Genomic DNA, 19,604 nt, shown 5'->3' on the forward strand with positions numbered 1-19,604 from the left:
TTAGCAATAAGACACGAGTGGCTTATCTATATACACGTCCCTTTATCCTCCATAGTTCTCCAAAGTCAATGACTGTGATAATCTATGATGAAAATTAACACTGTACACAGTTTGTCCTACAAATTTACTTACGCATCCTGATCTTTCTTTGTCTATTTTTAGTGGTAACGCAAACATCGCAGATACGAACACAAATATGGGTAAGATGTGTATATATCATTCATAGATTTGATATAAGACTAGTATTCTGGACCCGTCATTTGCTTGGGTCTAGCTGTGGTGCCCAAGGTCACCAGTTTTTTTTTTTTTTTTTTTTCCCCTCTTTTTTTTTTTTTTTTCTCTTTTAGCTTATGTTCGCTCTCACGCTCTCTCATCTCCTTCATCTCTCTCTCTTTCAGTACTCTTTCTAAGTTTCCCTCTCTACCGCTGGCTTTACCTCTCTCTTTCCCGTCTCTTTCTCTGTCTCACACTTGGGTGTCTTTTTACCTGTGTACTTTTTGCTTATTATCGTTGCTAATATCACCCAAAGAAGGGAGGTGGGGTGTGGACACTGTTACACTGAACCTGGATGTAAGAAGTAGAGATGGCTAGTGAGTGATGTCTCAACACAATGACTCGATTCATTTAGATGATCTAATGATTCGAGTCAATGAAAATTTGGTGCGTCGAGACATCTACCTGTCAGAGTCAGTCTCCGCCAGGTCAGGATCACATGAGATTATATCACTCAGTGTGATTGGGTGACTGCCTTCTGGGTGACACCCCCATGGGAGGGAGCAGTGAATGATTCTGCTCAGGGCTGCTGCTGTGACACTCGAGACAGACTCATTGCCAGTGCAGACGATTCATCTGCACGGAGTCTGTCTCGAGTGTCACAGCAGCAGCCCTGAGCAGAATCAGTGCAGTGACACTCGAATGGGCAGGGCTGCTGCTGTGACACTCGAGACAGACTCAGTGCAGATGAACCGTCTGCACTGGCAATGAGTCTGTTTCGAGTGTCACAGCAGCAGTGCAGAGGCGGAGCTGTCAACGACTCACTTGGAGTCGGCGGCGCCCCTGTGTGCTCACACTGGTCAGCTGCAGTCTTCATTCTAAGTGCCGTGTCCAGAGACACAGTTTCGAGACATTCCATTGAGCTGAGTCACGTGGCTTGTCTCAGTTCAATGAATCGCTCTGCCCATGACTAGAAAGAAGGTGGGGCGGGCTTGGGCAGACTCGCTGACATAGCAGGCAGCATTGAGAGGGAGGTGGGGGGGGGGTTGGCTGGACTGAGTGACAGGGTGGGCGGAGTTTAGGAGAGAGGAAGGTGGGGCAATGTTGACCAGATTGAGTGACAGGTGTGCTAGTGTTAAGGACAGAGTGGAGGTGGGATGGGATTCGCTGGACTCAGTGGCATGTGCCCGGGCTGCGAGCAGGATTGGTAGAGCGAAAGCAGGTGGGACGGGTCCTATAATATGGGTAGAATTTACGAAGCAGCAGCTTCTGTAAGCCACTGCTTCCCGGCGGGTTGCAGGTACATATTTAAAACAACACCCGGAGTCAGTGTAAAGCCCGGCGTGCTTAGATTACACTGACTCACCTGCAAGCCGCCTTGAAGCTTCGTAAATTCTGCCCTATGTCTGTCTTGCAGCACTAAGAGCTCCTGAGATGGTGATTGGCCTCCACTTATTTTTAGTACGCAACTGTGGGGATAGACTTTAAACTGCTTATATAATAGGTAGTCTAATAGATTCTTAAATGCACTCACTTTATTTATTATAGAGAAAATAAGACTTCTTTGCAAAATGAGTACATTTTACAGAAATGTATAATAAAGCGGTAAAATGCTAAAACTTAGCTTTTAGGTGTGGGTGGGTAGGAGGCTGGAGCTACTATAGTGATGCACTAGGGAACGGCAGAACGACCTACCATCGGAGGGTGAGCGGCCTCTATGGAGCACTGAAGGGTAATGCTCCCATGGTGCTACTATGTTCTTCTGAGAGTTTGTGGGGGCTGCCGCATACACCATGAACACTTATTTACGATTAATAATGATTTAAAAAAAGATATACAATACTTTCCTTCTATATAATATTTAACATTTTATTAACTTTTTTTTATTATTTGGTCTTTAACTGCCACCTACCTTTCACATGGGGGGAAAAATGGCAGGGGTATGTAAGCACGAGAACATGTGGGGCATACTCACAGTCATCTTAAACCAAATATTCCCTGTGAAGAGTACTAAACTGATCATTATAACAATGATTATTTTAGGTATTTATACTAAATATACTCAAACTACATTTGCTCAATGGTTTTGTGACTGCATAATAGTGGGAAACCGGATATTCTTCTTTTTAATTTACACACTAGGTTCCACTAGGTATATGGATGATATTCCTCAATGTACTGTGGTAAAACATAGCCTCCAAAAAGAGCAGAGGATAGTATCAGGGTGCACTGGTCATATCATTAAAAGATAACTTTTATTATTTTACATAAAACATATATCTTCTTTCATTTTTCCAGAACATACAAACAAATATACATTACACACGTGAAATATAAACTTATTTCAAAAATGAAATTAAATGAGTACCAGGGACTACTTAGATAGATAGAACCCAAAACTTTATCATGATCTTATTCTGCTAATATAATTCACATCACAACCTGGTATTTGGTAGTACTATAGTTACATAATGTTCTATTTAGATCTATAAATGTAACAATGTTGCATCAGGTTTATATTACTTCATATATTTCTTGAGCTATATTATGATATCTTTTGGAGTTCCAATTTATTTCTCTCTTTATTATTTATCCAATCCTGCACATTTGATTTTTGCGCTTTGTTTCCTATATTGTAACAATAAATATCCTGTATTCAAATTTCAATTAGTCCGTGTCTTCTAATAGTTGTATGTTATTTCCATTTAACAATTTAAATAACTATTGTTCACAGCATGCACTGGCTGTAATATGACTGGTATTTTATGATATTAACCAAGTTGATTATAGGGAAAAGGGTTATTATACCTCTATCTCTGGCATATGCTGCTCACCTATAACCATTGTCTGTTACACACTAATATTACTGCTGTGTCCACATTCTCCAGACACTACCTAAGAGAATATTTTTTAGTTTTATATAAAATCATTAGTCACTGCAACAGTGGTCATTGGTGTAATACAACAGAGATCATTTTGTGTCTATAGTAATCACTGCTAATGAATTCTCATTAGCTGCTGTTTGCTCAATGCACATACATCTTGTTACTGTGATGGTACTGTTTAAACAGTTATCTTAAACAAAGAAAATGATGTTTCTACTTCAGGTTCCATAGGGGGTCCACAGGGTTGACCTTGGGGTATAGCTGGATTTGGATCCAAGGGCACCACGTAGTTAAAGCTTTGCTGCTCCCAGTATGCACTGGGTCCATCCTATATACCCTGCCCCAGCCAAAGGCACCTCAGTTTTAGTTGGTGCCCGGCCGGAGTCGGGTCACCCTAGCGCAGGGGGGCTGCTGGGCAGCCCCTGAGCTTAAACTTAGTTTAATTTATTTTTATTTTTTACTATTTCAGAGTGGCAGCTTCAGACTGTCCATTGGACGTCTAAGCTGCCGCTCCTCCAACCCCGCTGGCGCCGCGACGCCAGTACAGATCTGGGGATCGCGGCGGGACCCCAGAGTCTGCACTAGCACGGGCTCTGGGCTCTCCCTGGACTGCTGCCGGACGCGTCAGGGATAAGGTAAGCCGCTGGTCACTGCTTGCGGTGACCCGCGGGTATGCACCTTCTAACGTGCAGTCCTTTGCCTCCAGTCTCTGGGGATAGACCGGAGGTGCTAGTAAGTGGCGCCGGGCTCCCCCTCCAAGGCATACTCCGCCGGACCACTAGACCACCAGGGAACAAGTGGCGGTAAGCGGGAACCGACATCCCAGGGGTTAAACACTAGCCAGGGGAGAGAGGCTTCTCTGTTTAGCGGTTCCTCCCCTCAGCTCAGTGTGCCTCCTGTGTACTGGCGACGCTGAGCTGCTGCCTCCTGCGGCCACTCCCCCTCTGAGGTCTCCGGCGGCCATATTTTCCTGGGTGGGTACTGCAGATCTCTCCGGGGGTGTGTGGTCGATCCCTCTGTGTACCTATCCCCTGCAAAAGGTTAGCGCTAAAGCCCTCCCAGACACTGAATCTGGGCGGTTGATTATAGTGACAAAGTCCAGGCTGTTTAACTTTCTGCATTGTATGTGACTTTTGCTAGTGCTGACTGTATTTTTGTATTTCTACTTAACTGCCAGTCTATACTTGTCCCTTTCCTTCTCCTCCAGCCCTGGCAGGTGTGTGTGGGAAGGGCTTTGCAAGGATCTCACTTATATAAATTCACGTATTTGTGAGGTCGGTCACATACTGTTGTGTGCTACACGTTGCCATATTTGTGGACTTGTGGGCTGCACACTTGTGAGCGAAAGCTTCCCGGATTGTATTGCTATATATCTTTGGGTATATATCATTATATCTATTGTTTAGCATGTCTGATGAGGAAGTTGAGCGCTCTGCGGCTCCCAATCTAATCACTTGTAGACGCTACGCTCCAGTGGGGAGTGTGGAGGGTTTATCGCAGGATGATGTGTGTGGGAGGTGCCGCCAGTTACCTTGTCCCTCTAATCCCACAACTTCGGGACAGGATCCACCTTGGGCGATATTTTCCCAAGTGCTGGCTTCCATCGCGGACCGTCTGGCGGTTCCAACCTCCCTCCCCCATAGGGGGTTACCACAACCCGCCATCCCTCCTTCTCTGGGTGTACCGCAATTGTTGCAGTCTCCCCCTGGACCTCAGACAGTTCATCCATATGCGGGGAACCCTATGTATGTTCAGTTTCCTCCGATGACGCAGCAGTTCGTCAACCCTTTTCAAAGTCTACTGTGGGTTGATGTGTTCTCCAATTCGGTACGGAGTTTGGCGGCCTCTTCTTCGGCTTTTCAAACCATGTTGCGTAGTGACAAGCCTCACAAGGCGTCAAAACGCACTGTTCGTTCATCCCAGTCTGCACAGTTATCAGACTCGGATGAGGGCGAGTTGCATGAGGATTCAGATTCCCCTGCTCCGGAAGTGGAGACGAAGTCTACCATTAATGTACCGGCGTTCATGACGGCGGTGCGGTCCATTCTAAATATTGAGGATGATACTCCGGCCCCTAAGTCCAAATTTCCCAATTTTAAACAGGCGAAGGTGACATCGGCTGTTTTTCCTTTATCTGACCAACGGACTGATCATATGGCGTAGGCCTGGCTGTCCCCTAATAAGCGGTTCCAGCCGCAGAAACGTTTAAGCAGTATTTATCCGTTACCTGCTAGTCATTGCAAAAAGTGGGAAACGCCGCCGGCGGTGGACTCTCACGTCACTTGCCTAATCAAAAGTGCTACCTTACCAATGCCGTCCATTTCGTCCCTAAAGGACCTCACGGACAGGAAAGTGGAGAGTTTAAAGTCCATTAATTCGCTCTCGGGGGCGTTGGGCCGTCCGTCCATGGCCATCTCTTGGGTGGCTAAAGCCATTGAAAGTTGGGCCAATGTACTAGAGGATACGCTTCCTGAGGAAGCTCCGGTAGTTCAGAGAGCTTTGATTGGTCAAATGAGGGATGCCGCTTCCTATATTGGGGAGGCGTCTTTAGATGCTAGTCTTCTCACTTCTAGAGTATCTGCGGCAGCGGTCTCTGCTCGCAGGTCTTTGTGGCTTCATTCTTGGAGGGCAGGGGTGGATTCCAAGAAGGGCTTAGAGGCCTTACCCTTTAATGGGGAAATTTTGTTCGGTCCTGACCTAGACAAAATTGTGGATACCTTGGCAAAGTCTAAGTTGGCGTTTTGTACCATCAGCTGCTGCACCTTCTAAAGCTCGGGCATCAGCCTTTCAGACTCAGTGTAAGTCCAAGCGTCAATCTTTCCCGAGACAGTCGTCAACCAAGACTGCCCCTAAACCAAAGAAGCAGGCCTGGAGCACTAGACGTCCTGCTTCCAAGCCCGAAGACAAGCCTTCAGCCTGATGCGACGGACCTCTCTGGGGGATCCCAGAGTGGGGGGCCGACTTCTTCGCTTCGCCCAATGCTGGTGCAATACCACCACAGATGCTTGAGTACAAGAAGTAGTCTCTCAGGAGTATGCCCTGTCCTTCCGGTACAGACCGCCTCATCAGTTCACAGAACAAAAGGGATTTGCCCTCCAACACACTGCAGCAAAGTCAACAAAAAATACTTAAATCCTACATGATAATAGAGATTCGGAGGTATTAGTTACATACATTTGCAAATATATGAATAAGCGCCAGGCCATCGTCAAGGCTCCTCTATACTGGCATCCCTAACATTAAGGGGTTCACGTCCGAGAAGCAAGGTACCCCAAAAAATTCCAGCCAAGGACCATCCCCAGGGCATCACACGAAAAGGGGAAAAAAGGTGATAGTGAAGTGTAAAGGATAGATGTGTAAAGAAAAATCAATAAGTGTTAATGAAATGTGAAAGAATTAAAATGACATAAAAGTGATAAAAAAATACATTTGTTTATTATTTGTCATTTTAATTCTTTCACAACATTTGCACCTGACGATCGCTTGTCTCCAAGCGCACGGGTGGCTACTAAACTGAAAGAAGTCCTCTCTCATTCCATCACAGAGGATGGTTCATTTGGGAGCCCTTCTAGACTCCCGTCAGCAACGGATTTTCCTGACTCCGGAAAAGGTTGCCCCTCTACAACTGCGAGTGAGCAGTTGTCTAAAGAGTTCCCAGGTGTCAGTTCACTCAGCAATAACAGTTCTAGGGTTCATGGTGTCAACATTCGACATGATGGAGTATGCCCAATTCCATTCCAGGCCCCTCCAGGGGCTAATTCTATCCAAATGGAACAGGTTGCCGCACCGAATCAGGACTCAGATGCTTGTGTTGTCTCGGGAGGTGCGCCTATCGATGACCTGGTGGCTTCAAACAACTCATCTCACCAAGGGCCGCCCCTTTTGGATCCTGGACTGGGTCCTTCTCATGACGGATGCCAGTCTACGGGGTTGGGGGGCGGTGTTGGGTCCCTTTTCACTTCAGGGACGTTGGACAGCGGAAGAAGCGGTTCTTCCCATCAATATTCTAGAGCTTCGGGCCGTGTACAGGGCCTTCCGGTTGTCCGGTCACGCTCTTCATGGGAGAGCAGTGCAAGTTCAGTCTGACAACGCCACCACAGTGGCGTACATCAACCATCAAGGAGGGACTCGCAGTCGAGCAGCAATGTCGGAGGTGTCACACATCCTGTCTTGGGCGGAGTGCCACTTTCCAGCCATCTCGGCAGTCTTCATTCCAGGAGTTCTGAACTGGGAAGCGGACTTCCTCAGCCGTCACGACGTTCATCCCGGGGAATGGTCCCTTTATCCAGAGGTTTTTCAACTGCTCGTGGACAAGTGGGGACTACCGGAGGTGGACCTCATGGCCTCCGGTCACAATCACAAATTACCAGTGTACGGGTCCAGGACAAGAGATGCCGGCGCAAGCCTAGTGGACGTGCTGTCAGTGAAATGGACATTTCAACTGTCATATCTCTTCCCTCCGATAGCCTTGCTGCCTCGGGTCCTTCGGAAATTCAAACAAGACGGCGGCACGCTTCTGCTGGTGGCACTGGCTTGGCCCAGATGTCCCTGGTACTCCGATCTTCGGGGACTATCCATCGATGTTCCGTTTCTTCTGCCACAACGTCGGGACCTGTTGTCAAGGGGCCCTGCCTACACCCTGGGTGTCTGTCTTTGACGGCGTGGCTCTTGAGACATCAGTCTTAAGAGCCCGGGGTTTTTCCAGCTCAGTCATCAGCACAATGCTACAGGCACGTAAGCCAGCTTCCGCCAGGATCTACCACAGGGTGTGGCATACTTTATTTTCAGTGGTGTGATTCCAGGAACTAGGATCCTCAAGCGTTTCATGATTCTAGGATTTTGGCGTTCCTTCAGTCTGGATTGGACTTGGGTTTACGCCTCGCTTCATTCAAAGTTCATGTGTCTGCACTTTCTGTATGGTTCTATCGTAGAATCACTACTCTGCCTGATGTCCGTACCTTTTTCCAAGGTGTCCTCAGGATTCAACCTCCCTTTTTCCACTAGTGGCTCCTTGAGATTTAGCAGTGGTGCTTAGGGCCTCGCAGGGTCCTCCATTTGAGCCCCTAGAGTCGGTGGAACTCAAGTGGATGACACTTAAGAATGTTTTTCTCCTGGCAATTGCTTCAGCCAGAAGAGTGTCAGAACTAGGCACACTTTCTTGCCATTCACCTTTTTTGTTTTTTCACCAGGACAGGGCAGTTCTTCGCACCTGTCCGGGTTTTCTTCCTAAGGTTGTCTCCAAGTTCCACATTAATCAAGAAATTGTTGTGCCGGCATTTCAGTCACCTGATCGTCAGGCTTCCTTAGATGTTGGCCGTGCTCTCAAAGTTTATATTGATCGCACTAGTTCCGTTCGCAGATCTGATTCTTTATTCGTCCCCTTTGGTTTTCACAAGAGGGTTTGGCCTGCCAACAAGCAAACTTTGGCTCGATGGCTTTGTTTAGTTATTTGTGCGGCTTATTCACAGGAGGGGTTACCTGTTCCAGCCTCTGTTAAGGCTCATTCCACTCGGTCTGTGGGTCCCTCGTGGGCTGCTGGCCGTGGCGCCTCAGCTGTTCAGCTGTATAAGGCGGCCACTTGGTCTTCCATACAGACTTTTCTACGGTTCTATAAGTTTCACACCTTCGCCTCTCAGGATGCATCCTTCAGGTGCCGGATTCTCCTTTCAGCACAGGAGCGTCCCCACCCTTAGTTGTACTGCTTTGGGACATCCCCAAGGTCAACCCTGTGGACCCCCTATGGAACCTGAAGTAGAAAACGAGATATGGTAAGAACTTACCTTTTGTTATTTCTGTTTCTACGAGGTCCACAGGACGCCCGCCCTGATGCACCTGGCTTCATATGGGCTCTGTGGTTGGTCACCGGTTTTCCGTCTCCCTTTCTGTGAGTCTGGTTCTTGTGTGTTCCAGTCTTCCTTCTCTCTGTTTTTATCTCCTCCGGCCTTGGCTACTTACCAACTGAGGTGCCTGTGGCTGGGGCGGGGTATATAGGAGGATGGACCCAGTGCATCCTGGGAGCAGCAAAGCTTTAACTGCGTGGTACCCGTGGATCCAAAGCCAGCTATATACCCCAAGGTCAACCCTGTGGACCCTATGGACCTCGTAGAAACAGAGATAACAAAGGTAAGTTCTTACCATATCTCTTGTTTTTATGCACGGTCGTACCTGTAGCAATACTCCTTAAGCTGGGTACACACTGACAGATACATTGGCCGATCAATTGATCGGCCAAGGTATCTGCTGCCTGTCGGCCAGTGTGTACCCGCGATGTGTCAGCGAACGTCGGTGTTCACCTACATATCGCGTTGGCTGTGCTGCACAGCCGATGGACAGATATGTCTGCAGACATATCTGTCCATCGGCAGGTGTGTCGCCCATACACACACACAGTGGCAGCTGCGAGAAGGGTGGCGGGACACGCCCCCCGCCCGCCTGGACAACCCCCACCCGACACGCACCCTGTTCGCCGATACCCGCAGCAAGACACAGAATATGGCCGTTCAGTGTGCATGAACGACCATCATCTGCAGATACATCTGTCAGGTGTGTACCTACCTTTAGTGTGCATTCATTAGAAGGAACTATTGCCTTGTTCTTATCTACAGCAGTCACGGCTGGCTGATAATTGCCGAATACTCTTATCCTCAATATCTTCAATAAGAACACGGCAATAGTTCCTTCTAATGAATGCACACACAGGGGGGTATTCAATTTGGCTGTGAAAAGTCGGAATCGGCAATAAATTATCGCCGATGACGTCATTTTCGCATGTTTAATTTATCCCCGTATTCAATTACAAAGACTTTTCACCATGTTTTACTTGGGGAAAAAAAAGTGCAGAATTGGGGGTTTAGGGGTTGTATGCTTAAAAAAAAAAAAAATAGCCTGCACCCCTGGGAATGACCAATAAAAAAGATCTGTGTAAAAAAAAAAAAAATCTATACACCCCCCAAAAATTTTTAATTTTGGGGTGTAAAAAAAAAATAAAAAATAGGGACACCGTTCAAAAATAGCAAAATTGATTCCAGACGGGTTCCCTTAAATGCGGCAGGTGTTTTCTTCATTGCAGGAGTAGCGGCAGGTGTATTTTTGCTGATTTATTAAATATTTTAGGGACTTAAAAATGTGCTTACCCCCATTTTCATGTACCCCAAATTTGATAGGAATAGTTATTTTTACGAAAAAAAAAAATCTAAGTGCTATTCTTCACCACTTCTTCATAGCCGTAAATATGCACCTGCCGCGGCTATTAGAAACCCTGACTTCCTTCAGCAGGTAAAAATGGGGGTACCCATAGTGATTCCCATGTCTAGACATCTTCAGAGAAGGGTCCTGGAATATTTCCTGAAAATTCCCAGTTTTTTTTGCGATACCTTTCCGCCGGCTCCCGTTTTTGTTGATTTGTAATTGAATATGGGGATAAAGCGGGCGCGCGCCTGATACTTTATCCCCGTCAAACCTCCGATATGGAGCGAAAAGTCCAGCACTGACTTTTTCGCTACCATGTTGAATACCCCCCTAAGGAGCATTGCTACAGGAACGAACGTGCATAAAACATACATTTCTTTGTTTAAGATAACTGTTTAAACAATACCATCACAGTAACAAGATTTATGTGCATTGAGCAAAAAGCAGAGAATGAGAATTCATTAGCAGTGATGACTATAGACACAAAATGATCTCTGTTGTATAACACCAATGACCACTGTTGCAGTGACTAATGATTTTATATAAAACTAAAAAAATGTTCTCTTATGCTGGCCATACACGTTGCAATTATCGGGACGATCCGCCCGATATCGGCGGATCGCCGCGATAATTGTAGCGTGGGGGGGGGGGGGGGGGGCGACCGAGGGTTAAATATTGCTCGGTCGGGCATGCTGGATTGTCCAGCATGCCCGTCCGATGCGATATTTACCCGGTAACTGTCGGCCGCATCGGGCAGTGTATGCCCAGCGCAGCCGACAGACGGACATTTCCTGTGTTCCTTCCTACGGAAGGAACAGGGAAATGTCTCCTCTCCCGGGGGCGGAGCGCAGATGTCGGGTTATACACTGTGAGATTTCTCTCACAGTGTATGCCGCGGACATCTGCGGCTGGCAGCCGGCCAGATAAAATGTCTGTCGGTCTGACAGGCATTTTATCTTGCCGTGTATGCCCAGCATAAGGTAGTGTCTGGAGAATGTGGACACAGCAGTAATATTAGTGTGTAACAGACAATGGTTATAGGTGAGCAGCATATGCCAGAGATAGAGGTATAATAACCCTTTTCCCTATAATCCAAGTTGGTTAATATCATAAAATACCAGTCATATTACGGCCAGTGCATGATGTGAACAATAGTTATTTAATTGATAAATGGAAATAACATACAACTATTTATTATAAGACACAGGATATTTATTGTTACAATATAGGAAATAAAGTGCAAAAATCAAATGTGCAGGATTGGATAAATAATAGAGAGAAATAAATTAGAACTCCAAAGGATATCATAATATAGCTCAAGAAATATATGAAGTAATATAAACCTGATGCAACATTGTTACATTTATAGTTTTAAATAAAACGTTTAGTAACCATAGTGCTACAAAATACCAGTTTGTGCTGTGAATTATATTAGCAGAATAAGATCATGATAAAGTTTTGGGTTCTATCTAAGTAGTCCCTGGTACTCATTTAACTTCAGTTTTGAAAAAAGTTTATATTTCACGTGTGTAATGTATATTTGTTTGCATGTTCTGTAAAAATAAAATAAATTATATGTTTTAAGGAAAATAACTTTTATTATGTTTTAATGATACGGCCAGTGCACCCTGATACTATCATCTGCTCTTTTTTGAAATTTGCTTTTGTTAGTGGTTAGCACCTCTTCAGCCTCTCTAATTATTTATAAGATTCAGAGACAATTAGAGGAGAAGGTCGTTTCCACTGGTGTGGTTATATTTTTCACATATAACGTAAAACATAACCTGTCAACTTTCTACAGAACAACCACATTATTATCGATATACTGTAGGATAGTCCACAGTAGTTGCCACCTCGGCGGTCGGGATGCTCGTGCTCAGAATACTGGCGACGGGATTCCGACTGTTGGCATCCCTATGGTAAGTATTCGGGTTAGGGAGAGGGTTAGGATTAGGCACTAGAGATAGGGTAAGCATTAGGCTGTGGGGTGGAGGATTAGGGTTAGGCTGCGAAGGGGGGGGTTAGGGCTAGGCAGCGGGAAAGGTGGGTGAGTGTTAGGGGGATGGTTAGCTGTTAGGGTTAGTATACTTACCTTCAGGCCTCGGGATTCTGATATCTGTATTCTGACCGCTGGTATCCTGACCGCCGGAATCCCGTACCCAACCCGTCTATAACAGTGTTTTGTCGTTGCCATTTGAACCTGCCACCCCCTAAAACTGCATAGAAATATTATACAGGGCAGTCACAATATATGTTTGATTTTTTGTTTTTTTATTTTTTACAATGTTTATGTTACTGTGTCCGAATCGTCAATTTTCAACTATAAATATTAAGTACTCTCTCTCTTAGATTTTTTCCAAAGAGCACCTCCATTCCTGATCCAGCTGCAGAATATTTTGCGAAAATACCCAGATGGAGGCCAAATTCTTAAAGTAAGTCTGATCTGCATTTGTGTACTAGGTTTATTTATTATAGCAGTACTTCAAATGTACGCAGCACTTTACAGATAGTATGTCATCATTCACATCAGTACTGTCCCAGTAGAATTTACAATCTACTCCCACCACACGGACAAGGATACACTTAAGCTGGCCACACTCTAGGCCAACTTACATCCAACCATCCAACTAGTTGATTGGTTGGAATGAAAATCTGGTAAGGGATGAAAGCAAATGACAATCAGCAATTTGCTCCCAAACGCCGGAAAATGGACAAAAACTTTTGTTTGAACAAACTGTTTAGATCAAACATTTAACAAATTTGTCTGAACGACCATTTTCATCTGTTTTCTAACATTTAGGAGCAAATTGCTGATCATCATTTAATCCCATACGTTACCAGATTTTCATTCGAACCAATCAACTAGTTGGATGTAAGTTGGTCTAGTGTGTGGCCAACTTTAAACTTTTGTCAGGAGCCAATAAGCCTACAAGTTTGTGCTGACATATATAAAGCTTCTAAAGAAAAAGGCAGTTAGTTTTATTCCTTACCTTTTAAAAATGTTGCTGTTATCCCTCATACTTTGAAATAGGAGAAAAGGGAAGTCCTGCCAGGGAAGTTAGTCTTCTGAAATGTCTACATCATGTCAGTGTCGACATTGTGGATGTCGACGTGTCATCTGTCGATATTTTGAACACGCAGAGATGTTGAATGTCGACATTTTGAATGTCAGCAGATAATTCCCAACTCTGCATGCACAATCCTGGAGCATACAGCAGTACTTTGAGGAACAACAAGTCCCAGTAAGACGAGACATAGTTCAGCCTTATCTGTATGGGCTAAATAAAACTAGGAAAAGTTCTAATTGCAAATTTTTGGTCTTTGCAATGCAGATGCTGTAACTGTTCATAAGTAGTTTTATGGAGAAATATATGAAGTACTTACAGATTTCCTGACACCTTGAAACCGTAATATCAAAATATCCCTTACTTCAATACATACATTTAAATTCTCCCCTTTGGGAGAGTGCCCGGGGAAGGGGGTGTAGCTGATCCTGGTGCTTCTCATCAGGCTCTGCCCCTTCGCTGCATAATTCTGCGAATCTCATAGAATTGGATTATATTGACCCCCACCCCCTACTTATGGACTGGCGGCATTATGCTACACATCCTGTTCATTTCAGTAGGAAGTGTTCGGGATACGGGAGTGTCACCTACTCATCTGGGAGTTTGTGGAACTCGTAAAAATGTTGGTAGTCTTGCAGACATTCTGAGAGAGTATGTGAGTATGCTTCAAACGTCCAGGTTTTCACTTCCACTGGGCATGTGAACCAGCTAGCCGTGTCAGGCATGTGTAAGTCGCTTTACACTGGCTCTGGGAAGCAGTACATTAGCCCAATCGCTAAGTAACACCAGAGTTATTTCATGAGTAGTGGTGTTTTTTACATTGCGGCAATAGAAAATTAGCTTCATCGACACGACAACCATATATGTATGAATAGGTTTTTTTTATAATTATAATATAGTAAGGCCACATGGGAGAACTGTATTATTAGTATTATTATTATTATTATTATTATTATTATTATTCTTATTATTATAATAATAATAATAATAATATCATACTTTATATGGCGCCACAAGGTTCCATAGCGCCTCCCAAAGTACATAAACAAATGAGCAAACAAGAAAATAGCAGCTTGCAGGACAAGGACATAGTTTATAAACGCAATAGCGATCATAACACTCAAAAGCAGCAGGGCATAAGCAAACAAATGTTAGGTTCCCTTGTGGGGAGTTTGGAGTAGATGAGTAAGGGAAGGAGAAGCATATGAGGGAAGAGGGCCCTGTTCGTAAGAACTTACATTCTAAAGGGGAGGGACAGACAGGGTAACACAGGTGGGGTAGACTGTGAGAAAGAAGCATGGAGCAGTCGATATAGACTAAAATAACACCTAAATGAACTTTTCCCCTTTAATTTGCAGGAACTGATACAGAATGCGGACGACGCTAAAGCCAGTGAAGTCATTTTTATTTATGATGAAAGAGAATATGGAACTGAGACCTTACACTCAAGTGATCTCCAGATCATCCAAGGTAATATATAATCAGATAACACACAAACATACAGATGTGTTCACATACATCTATCCTCCATGCGCTACAAGTCGCGCCATACAACGCGGGAGCTCCGTGGACTTGGTAGCGCTGAGCGTCTTTTGTGCGACTTTTTTCCTTCAAATGCGTCTGAATCACACAGCGATGCGAATAGATAGCACAAGCAGTTTCTGCTGATAATTCAGCATGCCTATGTTCTGTGTGTGACTGCGGGTGCATCTGCATGCTAAACAATATGTTAACTGTCTTACAGCTGCTGATACTGTAATGTAGCGTTTTGCATGCAGACTCACCTGTACTTGCTCACACAATATAAGCATGCTGCATAGCATTTTAATCAGCAGAAGCTGCTTGTGCTATCTATTCGCATTGCTTCTACATTCCTGACAAAGCCTTACGAAGGAGAAACGCGTGGAGCGCATCAATCCATTTCCGAGAGCCGTGTAGCGCTACACACAGCTCACGACGGGAGTCTGCCGGCAGACCTTTAGCCACCTAGGACTACAACACGGGAGCGGTACGCACCGAAGTCTCGGAGCCACTGCATATTATACCCCGCTGGAGAGAAGTTTACAGCTATCCAGGACTACATCGGGGCCGCTTATTTAACGCTACCGGAGAGAGGTACACAGATACGAACTATATGCTGCCCACTATCTGTGGATAGTCACTTGGAAATATTCTGAAGCTTGTTATTACTACTTCTCTGCATGAAACGCCCGGCATCAGGACATTACTACTAATCCACACACATTATTTATGCATGTGATTGCACCTGGCCACAATTAGTGAGGGGCAGGAGGAGTAATACCCTTAGGTGTGTTCTCTTGCCATCGCCACTATATCTTTATTTTCCCAATGGTATAAAGAAGAGACTGAATAATTTTGTTTACAACCCTTTATGTTGCCATATGTATGTATTGTATGAATATCGGTATTAGCACATTTCTATCAATTCATTTATTGGATGCAACATTGCAGTATAATTACATACCTTTAGTCTGTATTAATTTACAGTACAGTACGTGCTGAGTATATTTTTTTCTTGTCTTTGAATAAACAGTGGAATAAGGTAGTAACTCCACACTCCTAGCAGCTGCTGAGGACTATTGCTGTAATTGGTTAAGCGCAGCTCCCCCTTTTTTCCTTTTATGACCAGAAGCTCTGTCCCTGCATCCATGTGATGTATTCAAATATCGCATTGCGATTTTGGGCAAATTTATCGCAGCCAATCTGCATCTGAGATGCGGGTTGTGATAGATATGCCCCTATAAGAGTGTCAGAACATTTATTTTTTTTGTTGTTACGTATATCAATGCTCAATTCCTGCTTGTTGATTTTGTCCTTCGTTCTGAGATGGCCAGGGATGAGACAATGTAATTGGAATGCTTACAGTAGCACATGTAATTATATAATGTGTATTTGTGACGCATGTGACGATTGGGGAAGGGGAATGGGGACACGCAAGAAGCTATGGACTGAGGGTTCTGATAGTGGAAGCACCTGTACAGTGCATGTGAAGCTCCTGTCTAACCATACTAGCCAACCCTCCTGGAAAGGCCCGTAGGCTGCCAAATATCAGGTGCAGCTCCCAGCCACCCGGAAAGGTGGACAAGCCTACAGGGGTGTAGGGCCCCACTCCACAATGTTGGTAATCTCGGCATTGCAAAGTGAGGCCGGGGCTACGGTCACGCCCCAGACCTGTCCACCTCCGCCGAGCCCCGACCCATGCAGTGACTATTTGTCTGCCTTCTCCCGGAGGAGGCAGCCAAAGGGTCGACAAGTATATGCCTAACTAATATTGGAAGACTGTTCTCAAAAGCCTCTCTATATGAAATTAAGTTCATATAGTCAACTTTTCTATTATTCTTTCAGGTCCATCTCTCCTGGCCTACAATGATGAGATGTTTACTGAACGTGACTGGGAAGGAATACAGAAACCAGGAAACAGCATTAAGAGAAAAGACCCCAACACTGTTGGACGATTTGGACTGGGGTTTAACTCTGTATATCACATTACAGGTTAGTCTAAGAACCATTTCATTTGTTATATTAAAGCCTTCTCATATGGCATGTAAAATACAGATGTGTCCTCATTACACCTAGGGGTATATTTACTAAAGGTCGATTTGTTAATCGATTTTGAGCTATTTAAAATAGATGAAAATTTGCAGAGCCATATCCAGACTCTATGGAGCCTTTTGCCAGAAATGGCATTGGCATGACCCCCCCCCCCTCTCCCATTATATTTCAACTAGGCACATAAGGAGTGCTCAAAAAATGTACGTGGCCTCATGGGGAATGGGCATGACAAATCTGACTTGACCCATTTGATGATGAAGGGATACCAATCCCATTGTACCACTGTTATATAGGTGTCACTGACAAATACAGTGTGAATCTAATGGCTGCAGTGATGATGCACAATAATTATGCAGTATAACTCACCAGCTCTAGATGTAGGAGAGCGCTGGTGAAGCTGCACCTGGGGCAGGATTTGTCCATCAGACTAGCCGTGCACAAGCCTGAAGCCAGCCGTGTAGATCACCGACTGAAGGAATACAAAGAGTACTACATGCAGCAAATATCAGTGGCGCAGAGATCTGTGTATGTATCTTGCGACGGCAGCTTAACTTGCCGGCAATTTGACAGGCGCTGCCAAACAGCGCCCCCTGCATTATGGCTCCTCGTGCCGTGGCACATGTCACACCACCCTAGTTACGGCCCTGGAAAACCGATCAACACTGAAATGTTTCTGGGGATAAGTCACACATTTGCTAATACTTAAAAAAACAAATCCAAATTGTCTGTTACTAAATGCATGGTTTAGCCCCAGAAACACAACATCGATGTTGATCGATTTTCATCAAGGGGCGCAAGATTCCTGACGCGAGTGTGCCAGGCCGAGCGGTGTAGTGTAGCAACCTTTTCTTTAAATCTGGATCTTATTCACACCGCAGAAGCAACAAAATACTACGCATTCTGTACCAAAGACGCCGGACTGCAACTTGAACCGCACAGGAATTTGTTTTAAATATGTACAAAGTCGCAGATGAAGCACAGCGGCAGAATTTGGCGTGCATCGTAGCACTTTGTGTACAGATTCAGACTCATTTCACACCAATATACAAGTGTTGCATATCAAATTAATTAGTGCAGTTTCAGTAAGTGGTTTTGTCTCACATAAAAAAACATAATAGATGCAAGATGAGACGCACGGGACCTAGGGCCTGATTCTGACCCGCTCGCGAGCGCTGAGCGCTCGCAAGCGGGTTGATGGTGCCCTAGTGCCCATGCGCACGACAGAGGGAGCTCCGTCGTGCGCATGCGCGAGATCCAAATAACGACGGGGTAGCCGTCGTCATGGGTCTCGCACCAAAGGGGGCATGCTGTCGATGTTGATTGACAGCACGGGGTGTGGCTGCCAGACGGAGGCGTTCCCATGGGAACGCCTACCGTCTGGGTCCGGCCCCACTGACATCACTAGTGATGTCAGTGGGAGTGATTTTGGCTCTAATAGAGCCAAAATCACTCCAGGGCTTGCGGTCACCGAGACCCTACTGCAGGGTCTCCTCGCAAGCCCGATGGTTGCGATGGTCTTGACCATTGCGACCATCATGGACGCTCGCATAGCTGTGGGTGGTCACCCACAGCTATGCGAGCGGCCAGGAGGCCGCTCCATGTTAAGCTAGGCCGGCCCTGATTCAGAGCGAGCGCTCTGGTCAGAGCGTCTGGCTCTGAATCAGGTCCCTAGTGCGCAGAAAAGGGCTGCGGCAATAGTATAGGAGGACAAATCTGTAAATAGAAGCACATATTTACATCAATGAGTGTGGGCCTTCTGTGATACGTACTGGGACACTTGTCCTACAGTATGTAGATTGGTTTTGGTGGTTGCTGCCTTCCAATCTAGTACATTTTAAAATAAAAAAGCGATTAAAGTACCAAAATTTGCTTTTTTTAGTGTTCATATGCAAATGTTTTATTTTAATACATAAATCTATATGATTGATTTGCAAAGATTGCAGAACTCTGGTATATGAGGCAAACTATGTGGAGCTTGAGGAATTTCGCCAAATAAGCAATGTGATAAAAGTAGGAGGTCTTTGGTGTCACTGAGGACTATATTGGATGGGATAGTATGCTAGTATATATTGAGGCCTATTTTGTTTCACTAAGCTAGAGAGGACCTGGAAGTGAAGTGGTAGAAGATGTTTGAGAGAAACAGTACAGATGTGTCCTCTTGCAAATGTGCACTCGCTCCGCGTCATTCGATTTGTTGCGGCTGCGTGCACCACGGTATGCCATGCCACGACTGCGTTCGCAACATGCAATCCTATGGATCGCGGGTGCGAACACAGCGTGTGTACCTGGTCTGGCGACTTGCGCCAAATGAGGTGCGATTTGCCACACGGCCAAGATGCAAGTGGACATATCTGTATGTTGTAAGGATACCCCCTTTGTTGGGCATGTCTTAAACTTTAAATACCATGCAATGCAATGTGAAAGGGTTCTGTATATTATATTGACATTCATAATGTTGACATGGTCATTTTGTCTACATTGAACATGTCGATATTCAGCATGTCAACACTAATGAAATGTCAACATGAGCAGAATGTTGACATTAAGCTTGTACAAATGTGTCCACTTACATCTTACCTCCGTGCGCTACAAGTCACATTAAAGAGAACGAGTTTTTTCATGCAACTTTTAATTGTAAATGCATCTTATTCGCAAAGCAATGCAAATATGACGCACAGGC

The 19,604-nt window shown here is 45.1% G+C and overlaps 1 protein-coding gene across 1 annotated transcript in view; it reads left to right on the forward strand.

Moving 5' to 3' along the window:
• Window positions 1–19,604, forward strand: part of LOC148508455 (sacsin-like) — a 78,813-nt gene that overhangs the window by 35,293 nt on the left and 23,916 nt on the right. Inside the window, 4 exon segments of the mRNA XM_088444566.1 lie at window positions 163–200; window positions 12,636–12,718; window positions 14,710–14,821; window positions 16,718–16,864. Coding sequence (XP_088300692.1) covers window positions 197–200; window positions 12,636–12,718; window positions 14,710–14,821; window positions 16,718–16,864 — 346 coding nt within the window. The 5' untranslated portion in view covers window positions 163–196.

Source organism: Taudactylus pleione, unplaced genomic scaffold, assembly GCF_031769625.1.
Source record: "Taudactylus pleione unplaced genomic scaffold, aTauple2 ptg000366l, whole genome shotgun sequence".
NCBI lineage: Eukaryota > Metazoa > Chordata > Amphibia > Anura > Myobatrachidae > Taudactylus > Taudactylus pleione.